The sequence below is a fragment of the Pseudopodoces humilis genome, chromosome 5 (genome assembly GCF_049639895.1).
Source record: "Pseudopodoces humilis isolate 2021_Gansu_Grassland_sample_001 chromosome 5, ASM4963989v1, whole genome shotgun sequence".
Lineage (NCBI taxonomy): Eukaryota > Metazoa > Chordata > Aves > Passeriformes > Paridae > Pseudopodoces > Pseudopodoces humilis.
Genome location: NC_142204.1, coordinates 57,701,503 through 57,722,789, shown reverse-complemented (window position 1 = coordinate 57,722,789; position 21,287 = coordinate 57,701,503). Strand labels below are relative to the sequence as shown.

The following is a 21,287-nucleotide window of genomic DNA, read 5'->3' as shown; positions in this document are numbered from 1 at the left end:
GGTGCCTGATAATAATTTCAGAAATACCAAATTTGTATATAGCACTAGCAAAGCTGTGACCATGAAGGGAAGAAATAATTGGAGTTTTGCTAAATGGGGGCAGAGGAAAGGAAGTAGAAGTGCGCTGGAAAAAGAAGATCAGAAAATGAGAAACAAGGTTAAGTTAAACAGGTGCTGTCTGGGGTTTTTGTCAGGCAGCTTATGCATGATGATCACAGTTGGAGTATGACAATGAGTTAAACTTGTTTCAGTTGCTTTTTGCATCTTTTTACTATTGAATCCTTGTAGTGAAAGCATACTCATAATGAAGTGTATTTGTTGTGCCAGTCTATGACTTTTTGAATTTATCTCTTAATCTGTACAAGTTCTGCTTTCATTGTTTCTTTGGTTCTGAGACTTTGGTTCACACTGAAATCTAGTCGTGTCATATTTTTCTAATGTTACTGATCCTTTGGTCATTTTTTATTCTCCCAATGCTTCTCGACTCCTTGAGATGAAGGATAAGGGAGAAATTTATTGTGAACTGTGAAATTTCTTGGGGTTATATGTATAAGCATGCTTTTGTACGTCCTCCATCCATGCATATTTAGTGTGCAGAAGTACTGTGAATTTCTTGATGTTTTTTGAAAGCATATGCTGCTGCTCCTTGTTTTGTGTAGACTTTAATAATACTTTACCTGCTTTGAACACTGTATTCCTTTCATATGTATCTCAAAAATACTTGGAAGAATAATACATTTATGTAGTAAGTTGCCAACTGAGACAATATAAGACATGTATACCAAAAAGTAATGCTGAGAAATACTCTAGAAAGTTACCTTATCACAATCCATACCTATTACCATAGGTGTCCCTATGGATAGCAATTATCCAGTATTTTTTTAATTCATTTGGATTACCTTATTCACTGAATTTTCTAAGAAGACCATTGTTGTAAACACCTTTGTGCTAATTTGACTACATCAGTGTATGTAAATTGTTAGTAGTTTCCTTGCTGCTCATGAAACCATTGTATTTTAATAGATGAATTACGAAAATTGAGTTGGTCTGGCATTCCCAAACGGGTTCGTCCAATTGCATGGAAGCTTCTTTCAGTAAGTTCTATTTTTATTTTATTCTTCCTCTGCATTTAGTACTAATAGCTTTTCAAGCTTTGCAAATGATTTTGCATGAATCATAATTCATCAGTGATGGTTGGAAACGTGTCTTGTACTGAATTGTAATGGGAATTACATTCTTTTACTCAATTTCAAGATTAATCTATCAAATTGAAAGGAGGGGGATGAGAAGTAGTAGTAAATCATGCCAGCTGTGTATCTTTATTTTTCAGCCTGGCTTTTTATGAAAGAAAGGCTTGTGATAACAGTAGCTTCTTTGAACCAGTTTTGATGGAATGGTAGAGAGTTCAAAGACAAGTACATTCTTGACAGTTTTCTTGAAAATAGACGCACAGTTGGGGAATCAGAGACTATCAGTGTCCTACGGAAGACTTCATTCTGACTTCACATTAAAGTAACTGCAAGAAAGAAATAACACTGTAGTGAGGAAAAGGAGTGATAGGATCTGTAGGTTTCTTTGGCTGATTCTTCTATAGTGCTTTAAGATGAACAATTCTGAACCACCGTGTCAATTAAGTTGTGGCATTGGCTCTCCTGATGTCAGACCTGTGCGTCAGTTTGGAGAGACAACCTCATTAAAAAGCTAATCCCTTTTTTGTGGTGCGAGTTTTTGGCTGGCTGAGCATCTGATCTTTTCCCTGTGGCCAGAGGATTTTGCAATAGCTGTAGCTTGTGAGTAGGTTAGCTGAAGTACATGGAGGTGTTTCAGTTAGGTGTCAGAGAGAAGCTCATGGGATATGTGATTCACTGGGTTTGGTGTTGCAGAACAGGATTTTTTTCATCTTGGTGTTTGCACTATGTTTAAAAAGGTTCTGGAAAAACACAGGTTATTCTTCATAGAGGTATTTTTCATGTCAGTCTTTTCAGCCATAATGCTTGTGATGACAAACAGTTAAGCATTTTAGCTGTTGTTTGTGTGCCTGTGGTTGGAAGAAGGTTTATGAGGATGTTTGTATTAAAAAGAAGCAGAACTCTCGTGATGTCTACTCTCCAGAGGCTGTGAAAGACACTTTCTCAGCAAATCTTCGTGCATTTAAGTACTGTTTAAAATTCTGAATTATACACACAGCAGTTTAGCACTATTGAATTTTTCAGAGAGTAGACTTAAATAGCTTTGCTTTTTATAGAATAATTCTGTAGGGAATGCAAAGTATTTACTTCAGATTGACACTGATTTCCAGTGACTGAAAGAGTCTCTCTTGCTAAACTAAATGTGCAACTTCGTTCCTTCTAATGCTAAATGCAGATGCAGCTTAACGGTGGATATTCAAATACCCTGCTGTAATTGAAATTAACATGGAGCTTACAATTTAGTTTAGTTCTGTTTCCAAAGTTATATGTGATTTTGGTAGTAAAAAAGGCATTTTTTTCCTTGAAGTTTAGGATATCTGTTTTAAAGTGCTAAAAGTAAGAAAAATTATTGCTAACTCAAAGTTGACTTTGAAACATAGTAAGCTAAAGCATAAGTATTTTTTAAGTTCTGCATCAGAAGACTGACAGTGAGGTTTAGAGAGTTGGAATTATGCAAATTATACAAATATAAATGAGCTGACTCCTCCTGATTTCTAGCAAGAGCATAGGCTTTCCAGAAGCTTTAACTTAATTCTATAAATTGATTTTGATTTAGAATTCTTGATCTAAATAAATGCCTAAATGTAGAGTTCTCTTGTTCTGTTGCTTTAACAACTCCAGTTTGGAATCTATTTCAGTTCAGTTTGCAACTTCATCTTGCCATTCCTCTGCAAAAACCTGCTTTCAGATTACTTGTTTTATACTTCAGCAATTAAGTGGATTTTTTTTCAAGTAGGAGTTCTACAAAAATCTGGCTCATTTTTTTAATTTTATTTTTAAAATTATTTTATTTTTTAAATTATTTTATTTTTTATTATTATTTTTATTTGTTTGTTTGCGTTTTCTACCTCCAAATGACAGTATTTTGAAAATTCTTAGCTTTTCTTAAGTAAGTCCTGCTGTGATTTCTTATCTATTATGTGGTCCTTATTTAGTATGTTTTGGAAATCCAAAGATGTAGTTTAGTAATCATTACTTTACTATACTGTAAGGCAGCATTTTCTTTCATATTCTTTTCTGAGTGGGAAAGAAAAGTACTTCCAATTTTTGTGGTCGTAAGCTCCACCATGCTTTTTTCTGATGGTAACCAAATAGTGACCTACTGTTAATGTCCCAGGCAAGGGGGAGTAATAATGGTAATTCCCGGATTAAAAGCCAGGTTGGATGGAGCTCTGAACAACCTGGTCTAGTGGAAGGGGAGTTGGAACTAGATGATCTTTAAGGTTCTTTCCAACACAAACCATTTTATGATTTTATACAGTTCACCAGGAGCTCTTGGGGAAATAAGTGTTCCTAAAAAATCAAGTGATATTTTGATTAAAGATGAGTTGCAATACTAAAAACCAACCAGAAAGCTGAAGAAACCAAAGTATAGTTATGGTTTTAGTATATGTTTGTTTCAAAATTATTTAAAAGTCTTATTTAATAAGCCCAAACTTAATTTTTTTCAGGGAATGGAGTACACTTGGTGGTATCTGAGGCAAATGATGACTGTCTTGTTTGTAAAACTGACACAGAAATTGGAATTTAAAAAATATTATTTAAGAAATTGATCAGTTGATATATTTGCTACATAGTCAGCAGGTTAATATTGTTAACCAGTGTTTGATGAAGACAGTTTTTCAGTCTAATACTCTGTTGATGTTATACATGTCTACTGACATAATTTATTTTTAAAATAGAGCAAAAATGTTAAGTACACTGTACATAAATAATAAGAAGAGCTATACAGGCTGTCTTCTCTTTTGAATAACAAAACTAAAGATATGTTTGCAAAAGCCTTTGGAGGAAATTAATGAATAAATGGATTAAACTCTCCACCAGTTTATTTGCTGCTGATACGTTGCAAGCCTTCCCAACTTTTAAAAATAAAACCCAATTTGTAAAGTGAACAGGAAACATGACATGTCGAATTGAAAGATTAGCTTAGTCTTTGTAATTGAATAATGGCAAAAAGACTTGCTGAGAAAGTGTTGGTATCCTTCAAACAATCACATTTGATCTCAAAAATGAATTATTTTCTAATGCAACCAACTAAGATATCCTACAGGGAAGAAACCACAACTGTTGAGAATAAATGGGCAGCAGAGTTCAATATTTAACACAAAATATTGGGACAGTCTATTAAATGTCCGACAAAGTCTTTCGGCAAAAGTGAAGCTGGTGGGATTTAAAGTATTTGGTATCAGACACAAGTCTGCGTATCTTAAAGGAATTAGTTTTGCCGAAGAAAGTATCTCCTAAGGTATCTGGAATGTAATATGGCTTGTACTTATTCTGTTGTCATTATAAACCAAGGAATTAAAGTGAACAGGAATAACATTTTCAATGATTTTAATATAGAATCATAGAACTGTATAGGTTGGAAAGGACCTTTAAGGTTGTCTAGTCCAACCAGAAATCCAGCACTACCAAGTCCACCACTAAACCATGTCCCTAAGGACTACATCTGCATGTCTTGTAAATACCTCCAGGGATGCTGACTCAGCCGCTTCCTCAGCCAGCCTATTCCAATGCTTGATAATCCTTTCCATGATGAAGTTTTCCCTAGTTTTGAATCTATGCCTCCCTTGCTAATGTATATAATTCCTACTTGGGGGCAACTGAGTTAATAGACATTGTTTAAAAATTTAATGGAATTGCTCCAGTACTGGCCACGTAGAAATTAAGGAACTCACATAGTATTAAATTTGCCTGAACTTACTTATTTAAGCTTTTTGCCTCAAAAGTTAACTCCATCATAGTATTTTTGATGAGAAATTGTGTTTTGTAGGAAGAAAAAGAGAAGGCAAAAAAAAAAAAAGCAACTATTTTTATAAGGTGCCTGTATCTGAACTTTTGTACTGGTTAGAGTGATTAGAAAAATAGTTTAGTAAAGGATTATTTAGATTTGTATGGGAGTACATGGCACTACATCAGTTTATTAGATCTCCTGTCACATGTAATCAAATGCCAGCAGTGCTTTTTGTAAGGGAAAGTGTGATATCCTTCTCATTTCACTGTTTTTTCAGGGTTATCTTCCTGCAAATGTGGACCGAAGAGAAAGCACTTTACAAAGAAAACGCAAAGAGTATTTTGCATTTGTTGAACAATACTATGATTCCAGAAATGATGAAAACCACCAAGATACCTACAGACAGGTAGAATACTTATTGAATTGACTTTTATCTATAGAATACTTGCTAAAGCACTTAGAGATTATTTTTGAAATTTGCTACTGTTTTTGTTTCTTTAATATTACTAGATAGACAACCCTCTAATAATTTTCATGAATTTTAGAAGCAAAAATATGAAGTAGTTTTGATCTGAAATTCGAAATAGTGGATTTCCTTTAATGTCAGTGTTAGTGTTGCCATGGTTTTCTGTTTAAAAATAGTTGTATTTTCAAATCTTTCATCTCCTGCTCAGACCCTCTTTCAAGTAAGTGAAGATGGACAGGGAGAGTACAACAGTGACTGTTCCTTAATGGCTCTCAACTTCTGCTTAAGAAGTTGAAACTATATATGATGTACAATTAATGTAGGGGTGTCAAACTTTCCTGCTCACTCAGATAAGCAGATAACTTTTCTTCAAGTTTTGTATTGAAATGAGTAGTTTGTAACACTAAGCAATGGTACTTTAGCCTTCCTTGGGACAGAAAAAGCTAAGAACTTCCTTTCAGTTTCAAGACTAATCTTTAGTAGCAAGAAGTATATAGCATCACTAACATAAGGCTTGTGAAGGGAACCCAAAATCATTGTCATCATCTCAGTGCTTGAGCACTCTGTTGCACAAAACTCCTTTGTGAAGTCTGGAATAAAAATTTTAGAAATACATGTATTTTTATGCTCTCTTCTTGATTGTCAAATATGTTAAAATAGGTGCTAGACTCTGCTTTTACCTTTGGACATTTGGACTTCATGCTCTTACAGGTCTTTTCTAACCTAAATGGTTCTCTGATAGTGGCAGTTGAATATGACTTTACAGAAGTAGTCGTATGTATTTACTCATAATTACCCTGAGGTAATGAGTACTGCCAATATGATTATAATTTGCAAATAATTAAAATGTGATGTAAGCATCTAAGAATGTGAATACAAATATATGTTTTTAAATTTTGCTTCATTGAAAGATTAACTTAGAAATTTGGCTGTATGTTTTTAAATACAGTAAAAATCTATGTTATCCCAAAAGTAATGAAAAAATGGGATTACAACTAATAGTGTAAACCAATGGAATGATTTTAAGTATTATGTTGTTTAGAAAGTGTGCTGTTGGTTCCTTTTACGGTATTCTTCTTTGTCTAATTAGATCCACATAGATATACCACGCATGAGTCCTGAAGTTTTAAGACTTCAGCCCAAAGTAACAGAGGTAAGAATGATGTATTTTCTTTTTGTTTGAGAAAACATTTTATTAATGAATCTGGTATCAATTTGATTAATAATTAATTTGATTGCATTTGCTATTTTGACTTCAGAACTAGCTTAAAGAAGTAAAAAAAATGAAGATATGTAAGTAGAGGCTAAGAATAGCAGTGTAAGTATGAGTAATAAAAGCAAAGGCATCTCATTCATTTCCTGTGTTGAATCTGTCAGTTATTAATTTGGTCTTGTGCCCTTGAGGGTTTTTTTCCCCTTTTCTCCTTTTTAAATGTTTTGTTAATACTGTGTTTTTAAAGTAATCCAGAGCATAGCTCTGTGGTTCTATGTGTTTATCAAAATCATTTAAGGTCTGGAAGTTCTTAGAGTGTTCCACTTGGGAAATTCTCTTTTGTGAATGTGTAGCACAACTGGTTTGAATGCCTTGTCTGATTTTGCTTCCTTGTAAGTTTTGTATATTGAGTACATTATTTAAATTGTTTTACTACTGTTGTAACTATATAATTAATGTAAATATATGTGAGTAAATGTGATTAATGGTAAATATATTAATCACACTGCCCTTTATTGTTGGGGAATTGAATCTCATGGGGACTTTTCATTTTGAAGCATATAGATTATAAATAGCATAGATGGTGTGGATTATCCTCTTTCAATTATTTAGTTTAATTCTTCAACTTACTCTCCTTTCTAGTGGTTCTAGTTAGACCTTCAAATGTATTTCCATGTAGCTTCTGTTCATACAATTACAGATCCAAATAGAACATAATCTGGTAGTTCATTATGAGAACATAAATGCAGAACTAGCTTTCATTTGGTTTTCCATTGTTCCAATTATTTGTTTAATGGCAGTACTCCTCAACACATTGGAGAATTGGTTTGAAGAAATAGGCTAGTACAGTGTTTCAAAAGAAATACCTATAAATATTGGGCTTTCCACCTGCTTTCTACACAGTGGTGTTTTACCTGGGCTGTTCTAGGGATGAATCGAGTAGTATAAGTAAAATGAAGGAACAAGAACGAAGCAATACCAGTAAGAAATAAACTATTAAGGAAATTATTTAGACCAGTGGGCTTCTGGGAGAATGGGCTTGCATCTCTCTATGATCTTAACCAAACCCTACTTGCTTAGTGCCATTGTACAAAACATGCTGAAAAGGTCATACCACTCAATCTCTCCAGTGTTTATTTCTCTTGCTTTCTGAGTTTCTGGAGACCTACCATAGCACCACTGAATCCCTCAGCCCCACAGGGCTCCTTCTCTTCTCCCAAGGGCTCCTGTAGATAGGGTGTGTTGTTCCCAGAGCTGGTCTCTGGTGAGCAACAGTCACTCTCCCCTTTTTAAGGTGAGATAGCAAATGCTGTACAGCAGAAAGGGAATCAGAGTAAGGGTCAAAGACAGGTTTTAAAGGATGACACTGTGTGCAAAACCATTGTTGTGGATATCATGGCAAGTTTTGTACGTACTTCTGATGCTGCAAAGATTTAGAGTAATTATACCTCTACTGGGAAGAATCTCACATAGAGCGAGGTGAAGAGACTGTAATTGATGGAACTGGACAAAATCACTGGTTCAGGCTTCAGAAAGACAGCACATGTATAAACCTTAGTCTCCTGACTTAAATTTCCAAATGCTGCTATTCCAAGATTTTTGCTGTTCTTGATGGTATCAGAGTCTCTGTTGCCAAAGAACTTTTAATTAGCGTTAATAAGACTGTTTAATTTCTTATCTGAACTCAGAGTTTGGTTTCTGTAATAAAATGTTGCAGTTTAGAAAAAAAGATGGTTTGGATCTGATGTGCAGAAATAACTAGTTATTATGTGTTCCTTTTAAAATAAGTTTAAAGTGTTTATTTTTTATGGGAGTTATATAAATCCTGAGAGAGGGGAAGGTAATGGTGGAGCAAGGATTTAAAGGGCTGAAAATGACTTAATAGTGTCCCTGAAAGAGGAGAGCAGAGGAGTTGGAGGTGGTCTTTCATATAGTGCAGTCAAGTTGTTTTAAAGACTACTTATTATTTAGTTGTAATAAATTTGATTAGCTAATAAGGACTTGTCTAATTTATTATCTTTTCTTGCTTTGTCTTTAACTGAATTTTGTTGAAATGGAAAGCACATGGCTATTTCCCATCTATGCTGGCATATTATACATAATAATTCCAAGAAAACTGCACAATTTAAAATAGTTTATAATTTTGTCCTGCTCTCTCTTTTTTTTCTTTCCCTCCCCTACTTAGAAAACAAAAAATAAAATTTCAAAAGCTTTTGAATTAAGGCTTTGGAAGTTTTGAAATTCCTCTGAGGTGGCAAAACCCACAAGTAATTTGAACCTTCATTTAAGCTGATGGATCCTTTTCTTTATGTATATGAATATAATTCTTGCTGTAATTATGAATGAGAATCAAATTCAAAAGAGAATAATAAATTGGTAATGACATCTCATGAGATGTAGTGGTTCATAGTTGGAAAATAATTCCACTTTTTGTTTCTGGTTTGGAAATCAAGAAGGGATCCTTTTGGGAAAGTGACCTTTTTAGTGAGTCCTATTTGAACACAGTCATGAGTGCTGTGTAGAAACTTAAATCAGTCTGCTGTTCAGGTTTCCAGTGCTCATTTTTTTCAATTCAGAACGGTGAATGAAACTTAACGAAAATGGGTAGGAAATTGAAAATGCAATTTCAGTGTGTAGTTTAATTTCTGATTGGAAACATTTGGGGATATTAAAGCTGATGTGCCATCACTAAGTGGTGCTTCCTGCTCAAAAATATAACACTCCCCCCCAGAAAATGCAAACACCACCTCCCTCATACCTGGATTTTAAAAACATTTTAAAATCCATTGACTTTGCAAACTGTGTATCTTATCAGGTTCTGAGGAAATGAAAGATTGGTGGTACAAATTTGTGAATTGTTTGACTTCAGACATGCCTTCATGAAAAAACACTATGTTTATAGTTTCTGCAATGGGTATTTTGATTGACTGTTCTTTCTGATTTGCTGTGATTTTTTTGATTGGTTGTTAACTGTGCTTAATTTGTAGCCCCATCATACATGAGTTTTTTATTTAGCCTAGTGCATAATCCTGTTCTACATTCTGCAGTTGCTACTTTAATAGGTTTCTCTAGTCAGCTCGTTCTGGTATTTGTTTTTTGAGAAATTTTTTTGTATTTGCATTATGTTAAACGTGTCATTTTTCAGAACTGAAATATAGAATGATAACTCTGATAATAGTGAGAAACTACTGTTGTAGACAGTAGAAGTGGTAATGGACAGGAGTAGACAGAGTGGCTGTGAGCTAAATAACCTTGCTAGATTGGCAGTTTTCCAGTAATATTAAAAATATCACATAAATAACTGTAATTTCATCAGGGTATGATTATGTAAAATGTAAAAGCTTGCTGTAAATGTCCGAGTGTAAAATCTTTATACAGTTACTGATAGACAGTGAAACACCATTGGCTATTCCTTAAAGGGCAGAGGTTATATTTTTTATTTTGGTTTAATATGCAGTTCTTGTTAAAATTTATGAGGTGACCAGACTAGTACCAAGAATTTGTAGCTAAAGGAGTGAGCATCTTGGCTAATGGAAACAAGAGGCTTCTATGGAGGATTTGCTGATGAATACTTTCCTTTTTGCCTGATCTCTGACATCACACTGGGCAAAAACTAAATCTCAGTTGTGATTGTAATGGATCAAATGTGAGCTGTCTTAAGGCTTGTTTTTCAGTGCCCACCAAAACATTTTGTACTTACTGTTGATGACTGTCTCCCCTGTTCTGTGAATTTTCAGCCAACGAAACATAAAACCTGGAGGAGAGTTGACTCTCAAAAGAAAGCCTGTAGGGGAAGGATGGATGTTGATATTTGAGACTTGTTTTCAAAGCAGAAGGTGCAAATGTATTTTGGCTTCAGGTGGAAGCCTGTGATGGGAATTTCAAGTACCAGGATGTGAGTCCTTTATGCTGAGACCTTTCCTTATTTAAAAATTACTGCAGTAGGACTTCTAAGCTAAATAATGAGATTTTATTTAAAATGGAATTAAAACAGTCAGCTTCTTAATCTAACAGAAACTTAAAGTGAGATTGAATATAAACAATCCTGACTTCACAAATAAACTTCCTTCACCTATTGGATTCTTTCAAGGCAGATCTTTCACTGGCTTTCTTGAAGCCTGAGCATTCATTGACTTCTGGAGTTGCAGCAAACCGCAGAATCCTTTGGGTCTTTCCAAAATGTCTCCTTTTTTTAGTATTGAGGCCAGATCTGAAGAGTAACATAGTTTGGGCTCTCATGAATGAGCAAACATTCTTTTGTTTCAGAAGATTATATATTCCTGATTGTGTGCCTGTTGTTAGGACAAAGCATGTAGCACTTTCACTCTGCTGCTTATTTGCAGTCTTTCAAAGGCATGTGATATCTTCAGAAGCAAGTAATTGAGAGAAAATACAGCCTGTCACAGACCTAAATGGAGTAAGAAAATAGTTCTCTCATTTCCTTGCTCTCTTTTGTCTTCTCATGCTGAGATATGGTAAGGCCTCACAAGCTTTTGCAGATCCTAAGCAAGCTTCAGTTTACAGAGTTGAGAAAGTGAGGTTCTGTGATATGGCAGGCAGTGGCCTTAATTCTACATTTCCTGATTTTTTCAGGTTTTTCATTAGTTAGTATGCAGATGCCTGAAGTGTAAAGCTCCACACTGCAGTGTTAGGCAAGCTTAACTGTTGTGGAATCTCTTTTTATGGGCATGCTATTAAAAAATCTAAACTATATCAAGTCCTTCTGTCTATTACTTAGGGATAAATAGAATATTGCATTAGCAGAATACTTCATTCAAAGAGATGAAAAATGATGGGAAGATCATTTAATATTTCTTTCCCTTGAGAAAAGACTAATTTTTTATTACTGGAAAAGCTCCAGTGAATATGAGCTACTTTGTATTAACTACTGTAACTGAATTATATACTAGGTTGGTTTTAACATGTGCTAATACCCTGAAAATGCTTCCCTTTGAAGAATTGAGAAGCTTATGTAGCACTGGGTTATGAATACCAGTGTTCATTTATGCTGCTGTATGCATGTTTTTTATATTACTTAACTCCATGATATTTATCTGCAAAGAGGTTTTCAACGTCCTCACGAGGGAAGGGAGATGGGAAGGTCCAATCTCTTGACTCTCATGACCAGTGACAGGACTCAAAGCTTATCTGGGGAGATTTAGGTTGGATCAGGAAAAGATTTTTCACTCTGAGCATGGTTGAACATTGGAACAGGCTCCCCAGGGAAATGGTCACAGCACCAAGCCTGACAGAGATGAGAAAGTGTTTGGACAATGCTCTCAGGCACATAGAGTGATTCCTGGGATGTCCTGCACAGAGCCAGGAGTTGGGTCCCTTTCAACTCAGGATATTCTATAATTCTATGATGTTATGATAATTTACAAGTGTCTTGTTTAAAATGTGCTTATCACTTGTTAAAATAAATTGATGGTTTCTTTAACTCTTTTTCAGATCTTTGAAAGAATTTTGTTTATTTGGGCAATACGTCATCCAGCCAGTGGATATGTTCAGGGCATAAATGATCTTGTTACTCCTTTTTTTGTAGTCTTCGTTTGTGAATACATAGGTAAGATTTATCTTAATACTGAATTATGAATTAGTATTGGTTTTGAAACATCATTTTCATTTTACTCTAGCAGTTTAGATGAACTAATCAAAGCATAATTTGATACATTAATTTTATCATAAATTTTTGTAATTATAAATCTGTATCACTTCAAATATATTCTGAGAAGCAACCAGATTTTAGGTAGTCAGTGAAGTTATGGAATCATCTTGATTTCTGCTCAGTGAAAATGTTCACTGTTTTATTTTCCCTTTCTCTTCTAATTCATGTTTTTTTGTTAATCTTTATATTGTGCATATGAACTGGACACCAGCAGCAAAACAACAAAGCAAAACAACAAATTCCTGCCCCTCAGGAAAAAAAACCCACTGAAACAAAAAAAATAACCCATGAAACATGAATATTTTTAAATCAGTTGTGGGGAAGCTGAAATAAAGGGAACCTATTAAACTGCATCTCTGACTGAAATAATGGCATCCTGGAATTAGGGTGTGAAAAATTAAGACAACAGCAATCAAATTTCTCTGGTTAGGAACTCTTATGAGACTTACAACATTATTAATAATGGTAGTGTCAACAACTTCATTTGTGTTGGGTTTGTGGCTTTATGTGTGAATATACTTTTGAAAACATAAATAACTTAGATGTGGGTTAAATCTTAGGATTACAGATTTGTATATAAGTTGTTATAAGCATTAAGAGAATGACTAACTGTTAACAGTAAGTCCTTAACTTGGGTATAATTATGGATATAAAAGGTAAGGTTTAACAGTAAAAATGACAGTATTAATCTGGTTTGAATTAAAACTATTTTCCTTGTACTTGTGTTTATCATAGACACATACAGTAAAAATTAAATCGTTGCGTATAAAAACTTGAGCAATGTATTGTCTGGCTACTTCAGTGGGGCTACATACTGTGGATTCTTCCTACCTTATCTTTGCAAGATATCCATTGGTGTACTAATCCAGATTAGTTTTAATGAAGGACAGATTATCCTTGAGTGGATGATAGACATTTATTCATTTGCATGGCAACGCCTCTGTTGCTTTGTTCATTTCTTGTTTCATAGTGGGACATTTCATTGCTAAGCAACTAATGAGAACTACTGCTGCTTTCTCCCTAATCATCTCCTAAGTAGGGTAGAGGCCTACTCCTGAGAGTATTTGCAGTTTCTGCCTTTTACTCCCTCATTTGACAGATCATGAAAATGTTCTTAATAGTCCTAGAACCGTAGGGTCTCTAGTAGGCTTTAGGGTTGTTAATTGAAATAAGAAGTTCAAATGAGATGTGATTAGAGAATTGATATTCCATGTTAAATAGGCCATTTAATTAAAATGGTAAATAAGTTTGTCTTTACCACCAACTTACATTTGGAGACCCTGATGATTGTTAATGTATTTGCCACTTTGTCAGGACTGTCATATTGGAGAGTATAGCTGTTCCTGTAAGTGTTTGGTGAAGAAAGACAAAATGTGAAAACTTTCAACCATAAAAGATAGATGGGGGAAATGTATGAAGCTCAGAAAACTGTATTCTGAAAGCTCATTTAAGAACTAGTATCTATATAATAAGAAAAACAGCAAAATGAAGGGTTTTTTTTCTTTCACTATAGTAGTGGTCATGACTAAGTGCTAACAGCAGTTATTTCCCCCAGAGACATATAAAAACTTTCAAAGATTTTCCTTTAAATAGTTTTTTGATTTGAATCTTTCTAATTTGTTTAAGTTACACTGAGTGGTGCATTCAAGTTAGAATGAATAAATGAAATGAGGACATTGTATTTATCAAGCACATCAAAAATCCTGTAATAAAGTGACAGGACTCTAACACTGTGAATTGGACTTCAGTAATTTATGTAGAAATAAACACAGAATTGCAGAATTTTCCTATCAAAAATGTTTACACTGTTAGTGTATTTATATTTACTTCGATAATATTCTGTATTTACTTCAGATTTTTGCTCTAGATCTCATTTCTTGGTGTTACATGAACATTGGTTTGTGTGTTAAACACCTTTATTTATTGCCATCTTTTCACTATTGATTTTTGTATTTTTCTTAATTTAATTGAGACCTTTTTTACTGCAGTTCTAAGTCACTTGGATCCTAATTTATACAGTTGAAAGTAATAATGCTTTTATTTTAGGTTCTTTTGTAGTTAAAAAAGTCAAAGAATTATTAAGTATTAACAGTAAATTCTTATTATTAACAATGCCATTAATAATAAATCTGTGCTGATTAGGTAATCTGATGGTACATCCTGGTAATTTTTAAACACATTTGCAGTTTCGTCAAATACGAAATTTGCTTGGAGGAAAGCCATGTTTATTTTAGCTTTATGACAACTGAGAGAGCCCTTAATCTTGTATAACAATTGTGTGACATAGTTGTTCTAGTGATGGGAGTCTTTTTGCTCTGCTAAAGACATCAATGAACTGTTTGGGAAACTTTTTAAGGAGCGTCAGAAGATATAAATCACATGGATGAAAATGCTAATTTACTTCTCATTCAAATCTGAATGCCATAAATAGATTTTTGGGTCTGTATATAATGGCTGATAGATGTTTTGATGGTTTAGTATGGGTTGAGGTACCTAATTTTAACACATAGACTCCTTCATTTAGAATATATTGAGTTGTTGAATGTAGGAATTGAGTATGTTAAATGTTAAGGATGTTCTTTCAAACTTTCCATCAGTATGATGAAAGTGTAAACTGGTAATGTCTCATTAGTTTCCAGTTTGCAATAAAAGCAGAATGCTGTAACATTTTCAGCAAGATAAAACTTAATTGTCAAACCAAGCCAGGAGAGGAAAAACTGTAATTGAAGAAAATTTCAGAGGGGGTAGATACTGGCCTCTGCTGGAATACAGTAGTTTCAGTTTTGATTTTCTGGCCTAAATTAGGAGGACGATGATTTTAAACCTTAGGTTTCTTGTACCAGATGATGGTGTGTTATTCTCAATATTTTTTTCTTTTTTAAATTTTACCTCCTCATGAAAAATGCTAGAGATATTTAATCTTATTTCATCATACTGTATCAGCCTCCTTAGAAATCCAAACACTGGAGGTGTGGGAAAATTGTTCTGGGCTTACTTCTAACCTCCTGCATGAAACAGCAGTGCTGTAACATGTGCTGTCAGAACAAATGCCAATTACTGTCAGGGCAGTTTTCCTGAAAGCTCTCTGTGTTTGTAGCATATTAGTTTGTGTCAAAATGAATCTCCTCCCTGCAAATGCACCAGAGGGGTTTTTGTTAATGAGATAAGATATACCATGTGAATGCTCACTCTTCGTAGACTTAATGTGGACAAGGAAATTTTGCACTGGATTGCAAATCCTATATTTATTGCAAGTTGCTGCAGATGTGCTCTTTGTAGGCCTTCCTCTTCCCTGAGTTCCTGAAGAGCTACATTGTTTCCTAGTGTTAAGTTGTGCTGCACAATTACTTGTGGTCTCTTGCTCACCTACACTTTGCTTTATCTGACATTCCAGTACATCGTCATTCCCTGGGCTTGTGTGTATATCTAAAACCCCAAAGAGGATCTGGATTTATTCACCATCCAGAGAGAGGAAAGTTTCAGAGAAGTACCACCATGATAAGGATGCATGTCAGATTGTTGCTAAGTGGAATAGCTGTATGAAATAATTTTAAGACACCTAGGAGTATTGGATCAAGGGAAAATTAGCAGTTAGTAGGAAGTCAAAGGCAGGAAATGAACACTATTGTGTTCAATGAACACTTGGTCATTTTATGTTGGATAAAGAATGTCAAGAAAAATGAGGCTGCTGAAGACTGCAGTGGCGACTGAGATATTGTCTGCAATCTTGAAATAGAGGAGTCTGAGGCAAGTTGGTGATGCTTACAAGAACTCATGAACTGAAAACTTCGGAAAGAGAGATCTTACCCTTGTAAGTATTTTTTCTTGTCATCTTAAATCCTTTTGTAGATGACATTAAATGAAACTTGCTACCTAGTGTTTTTTAAATTGATACTGCTATGACTTAAGTGGTAATTAATCTAGGCCCAAATCCTAGTGGAAATGGGATAGGATTTTTTTGCTATTTTTGCTATAATTAAACAAAGGTTCTTTGGTCTTTAAAGTGCCTTCATCTGTCTATAACTCCCTTGTTTACCACTTTTTCCATTCCCTCTCATATTCCAGGAAGTCTTCCTGCCCTTATAACTGGTATGCAGTCTCATTTTGTCTACCTTTCACCTTTTTCAACAGTGAATAATTGTATTTAAAACTATTAATTTTGGGGTTTCCCCCCCCCCCCCCCCCACTTTGAATACTGTATCAAAAATGGTTATTTTCATTGTATAATTGAAGTAAAGTTTTGGAACATTTTATCATGGCCGTATTGCCGTATTGGAGGTAATTCATCAGTGTTTATTTTATAAAATAGGAAAAATTGTTAGTTAAGCAGAGATTTTTATTTTCAGGAGAGTTGTAATTTTTGTGGAACAAATAGATCTGTTTGGAATGTACATAAAACTGAATTTCTGAATGATGAGATAGCAAGCCAGAGAGCAAAGAATATTAACCCACTGACTTTAAGGAACTGTTTTTCTTCATACTTACAGAGTTATAAGGTAAAATTTTGTTCAGTGTGCATTATTTCCTTTACAAGACCAAGCCTTTTTTGCTACAGTATATATAAATTAATTTGAGATAATTTATCCTGTTGTCTACATTTCTAGACCTTTATTATTCAGTTCTACCAATTCTACTAGTCCTTGGAGAATTATGGATAGAACTTGTACCTAGAGGTTTTGAGGAGAAAAAATGGAAAAGATGTAACATATTTGTAGTTATTTAGAAGAGACTGACTGAAACTGAAGGATGAAAAATTGTTTTTATAAACTAGAGCAAAGAGCTATAACTGGATTAACTGGATTCTTCTCTTTCTCCCAGGCCCTTGAAATTTCACTGTCTTCTGCTTTACCAGGAGAGAAATTCTGGAAGACCTCCCAGAACTGAGCTTCAGGAATATGAGGGATTTCTTCAGTTTGAGAGAGATGCAAAGATTTTATTTGTAATTGTAGTATGCTCTTCAAGTTTTCTTTTAATTTTGACATTAAACTTTGTAATAAGCTTCTGCTGTTTCCATACTTTTCTTTGTTTAAATAAATAAAAGGTTTTGCACAATACTATGTTAAAATGTTTTTATGTACACATTCTTTTTTGAAATGATTTATGAAACACAAAATGGATTTACATAAAAGCAGGGACATGAAGTATAATTGATATTTTAATGTTTTCCTGTAATTTGTAAAAGTATTAAGAAAATAAATGTTGTTTTAAAACCCTTGTAAAATTTTATGAAAAGCTATTAAAAATATTTTAAATCACTTTTCTATCAAATGAAAATTCCATAGCACAAGTTCCATTTAATCACATTGATTTTTTTTTCACCTTAATGCAAGTTGCTAGTAATGTAGTTTCCATATACAAAGTATATTTCAGTGCTGTTTCTTAATATTTCCATAATTTTACAGTAATACTCATGGCATCAGGCAAGTTGACTCAAGTTATCATAAACATGAACAATATTCCATTAAATACTCTTTGATAATTAAATGGAGTATTGTTATCTGTGGTATTTAGGTGAGCAAAAAATGAAGAAATCTTACACAAAACTGTTGAATTGAAGACTTAAAAGTACTGAAAAGCCAATTACATCTTCTATGTAAGTCTAGAAAACATCCTGTGCATTCCTCTGAAAAAGCTGCAATACACACAAGCCACTTGGTGACCTGGATCTTTTTACTTACCCATCAGTTTTCAGTTTTCTTTGCTGCACTCTTTGCTTTCATGTATTATTGAGCACTTACTATATGTACACCTGGAGATATATATATATATATATATCTATATATATATATATGTGTGTGTGTGTGTGTGTATATATATTTATAACTGTAACATAGCATAGAAACTGTTCAGCATTATCTTAGCTTGCTTGGAGATATCCACTGTGACTCTTCTCAATTTCAATTTCTAGGAATATGTTGCCCCACTCTCCCCATTGCTGTGTCAATCTGTTGTCAGTGAAAGTACTTTGTGCTTGCTGCAGGGTGGCTGAAGAAAGGGAGAACTGTGATGAATAAGATAGACAGTATTTGAATTTGGTTTTACAAAGTGATGATTCCTGGTTTGCACCATGGAAAAGATCCAGAAGGAAGCAGAAACCTGTGTTGAGCCCACACACAGAGGACTTGGTACTTCTGTGCTGTGAGGCAGGACTGATTTTGACTGCAGTGGAAAAGCAGTTAGAAATTTTTTTCCATTAATTTAAATATTTTTGAGTTGTAGTTTTTGAAAAAAATCCTTCAGATAAGTTACATGGAAACAAAGACAATAAGAATATAGACCTGAATTTTAGTGCTTTAAAAAGCACACTTTTGAAGCACTTGGACAGATTATACTTTTAAATTGTTAATTTGTTTTTATGTATGTCTCACTTAAGAAAAAATGAATTATTCACAATGTCTGAGCACTTGTCTTTATTAATATATAATACTGTTTTTCAGGCCTAATTGGACAAAGAAACCGTACTATTTTACATCCTTTTATTCACTTTAATCAAGTAGGAGAATCCATGTGAAAATAACTAGCACTGAATTCTTTGAATTGTTTGTCAGCTACCTTGGTGCTTGCCATGATATACTATTCTGTCTAGGGCTGGTTCATAAAGCTAGATATTTGGAGACATTCCAAACAGAACTAAGGAAAACAGGGAGAGTATTAAGAGCACATCTCATGATTAGTTTGTGAGGGGTTAGGGAATAAGGGAGCATGAAGAAGGGCAAATATGTTGGCAGAACTTGCATAATAGAGAGAATTGACTCATAAGAACCAGTGAACTATAAATTCCTATTAATCTTTTGACTCTTTCGTTTTGTGTTTGAATATTTATTTTAATTATTTACTTGGATAAATTAATCTGTATCTTTTAGCACAACTTGTTGAAATTTTACTTTTGTAGTTGTAGTGGACTCCTGTAGTGGGCCCTTTGTTCTGGCTTAGAGTTATAAAGCCATTAAATTTAAGGATAATTTTTCAATACAGTTACAATAGTATAAAAGTCCTAATGAATGTAGTTAAGCTTTACTCAGATACGCAGTTTGTGTGTGACTTGCTAGTGGTAGAGTTTATTCCCTACTTTTTTTCCTAGTTGCCTAACCTGGAATTTTGTGTTGGCATTTAGTATCAACTATGTGAGTGGATCTGTTTGTGTGAGTGCTCTCTATAGGCTTTGATAAAATGATTTGCTTCTTTAGTTAGTGGATTTTTGGCTAATCATACCAACCCAATTTTGGCATATTTTAGAATACAGTAACCTTGAGAGAAGGTCAATAATGAGCAGCTGAGCATTTATCTGCAAGTAACTGTATAGCGTAGTTGAGTAGTAGTACATTACTGTATGTGTTTTATTCATTAATGTATTTGATACCCTGTGAGGGCTTAGGACAGTGTGAACTGGATTCCTATGTGCTGCAGAATCTTCCAGATCCCATTTGTTCTTTCAAGAGGTCAGTGTACCCTGCCTGCTTTAGCTTCATTTCTCTGTTCCTTAAACTTCACACTGGAGCCACATATTTGAGTATTTCCAGATTAGGTTGCGTTGGTCAGAAAAGAGTTTGCTTGCCATGTGCTTGGATGGCACAGCAGAAGCAGGGCTTTCTGCTGTCAAAACAGGTGGCTTTGCTTTTTTTTTTCCCAACCCACAATGTGCATTCCTGTCTTCTCCTTTTGGTCTGCATTGGCTTTCCTTGAGCACAGTTAAACTGGCTGGAAACTAGGCCCATAATAAATGGAATTATTTACCTTTCTGCACTCATCTTGAGGATCAGAGAAGAGTGTGAGTGCTGATGTGGGGATAAGAGCGTGTTAGGAACAAAGGGAGAAGCAAAGGCCTGTTTAGTGCCAGGTAGCACTGAGACTGCTTTAGCTGTGTAATAACACATAAGGCTCATGCTAAGGATTTATGAATTACACTTACTTTTTGCTTAAAAGGTTAGGGAGCATAACAAACAGATACAGGATATGGCAACCTGCTTTTCTATTATTTTGCGTCCTAGTACTGTCTTGAATGACCTTGATTTGCTATAGACAGTGCAGTTTTACAAAATCAGTTCTGTTTCAATTTTTATTTCACTCCCTAATATACTGTCAGATTTCTGAGCTAATTACAATAGTTAATCTGAAATGCTGGATGCATTGTTACATCCAATAGACTTGGGCTTTGTACCCTTCCTTTGCTTTTCATATGTAGACTTTTTAAAATGTTAATTGTCACATTTTCTATAATATTTTTGCTTTTTAAAGTACATTTGTAGTTCTTAGTAATCAGAGTGCTCAAAGTCATATAATATTGATGCAATGAAGAAAGTAACTCCAGTAATCTTCATTACCTCCACTGAAACAAAATTAATTTCTTGAAAATCTGTTCAGTTAATCACAAAAACTGTAAAATGAAAATTCTTGTTGTTATGAACTGGCACTTATTCTAGCTTGAATATAGTATGGGCTGTGATAAAATATGTTCTTCAGTTTGATTGCAGATAGAGAGTAGTAATAGTCCTAGATACTTGAATGATAAGGATGTATTAGTTGACAAAGAAGGATGTACCTCAGCATCACTGTCTTTCAGGAAAAAAATAATGTAATTCAGCTAAAACCGTTCTTGTGGATAATTTTAAAAAAGGCTTCTATTTGCAGTCAAGTAAGCCTAATTAAAGTTAGAATTCTCTGGCTCTTGTTAACAATAGCTATCAGAAGTGAAAAAGATCATCTTAATTGCTTAATTGCCTTTTATTTTTAGCTTTGTATGTGAGAGAAAATCAGTATTTTGAGTAATGGTATTAATTGCTCACAGTTGCTTATGAGTTATCTGTTTAAAACAAAGCAAAAAAAATCCCAATCTCCCTTAATGCCTGAAATTTTAAGGTCTATTAGTCTTTCAAATTTTGTACATCTTTAAGTGATCTTTGAAGAAAGGACAATATAAGTAGTTTGTTTTTTTTTTTCCGAGTAGCATCTACATATGAAGTTGCTGAGCTTCAAATCTGAAACCTGTCACTTTGCCCTCCATAAATAAGTTTTTCAAA

At 34.1% G+C, this 21,287-nt stretch overlaps 1 protein-coding gene across 1 annotated transcript in view; it reads left to right on the top strand.

Annotated features, from left to right (window-relative positions):
- TBC1D22A (TBC1 domain family member 22A) overlaps positions 1-21,287 on the top strand; it is a 145,761-nt gene that overhangs the window by 20,106 nt on the left and 104,368 nt on the right. The window contains exons 5-8 of the mRNA XM_005519202.3: positions 1,024-1,094; positions 5,201-5,329; positions 6,480-6,542; positions 12,054-12,168. Of these exons, the coding sequence (XP_005519259.2) occupies positions 1,024-1,094; positions 5,201-5,329; positions 6,480-6,542; positions 12,054-12,168 (378 nt within the window). The remainder of the gene's footprint in view (positions 1-1,023; positions 1,095-5,200; positions 5,330-6,479; positions 6,543-12,053; positions 12,169-21,287) is intronic.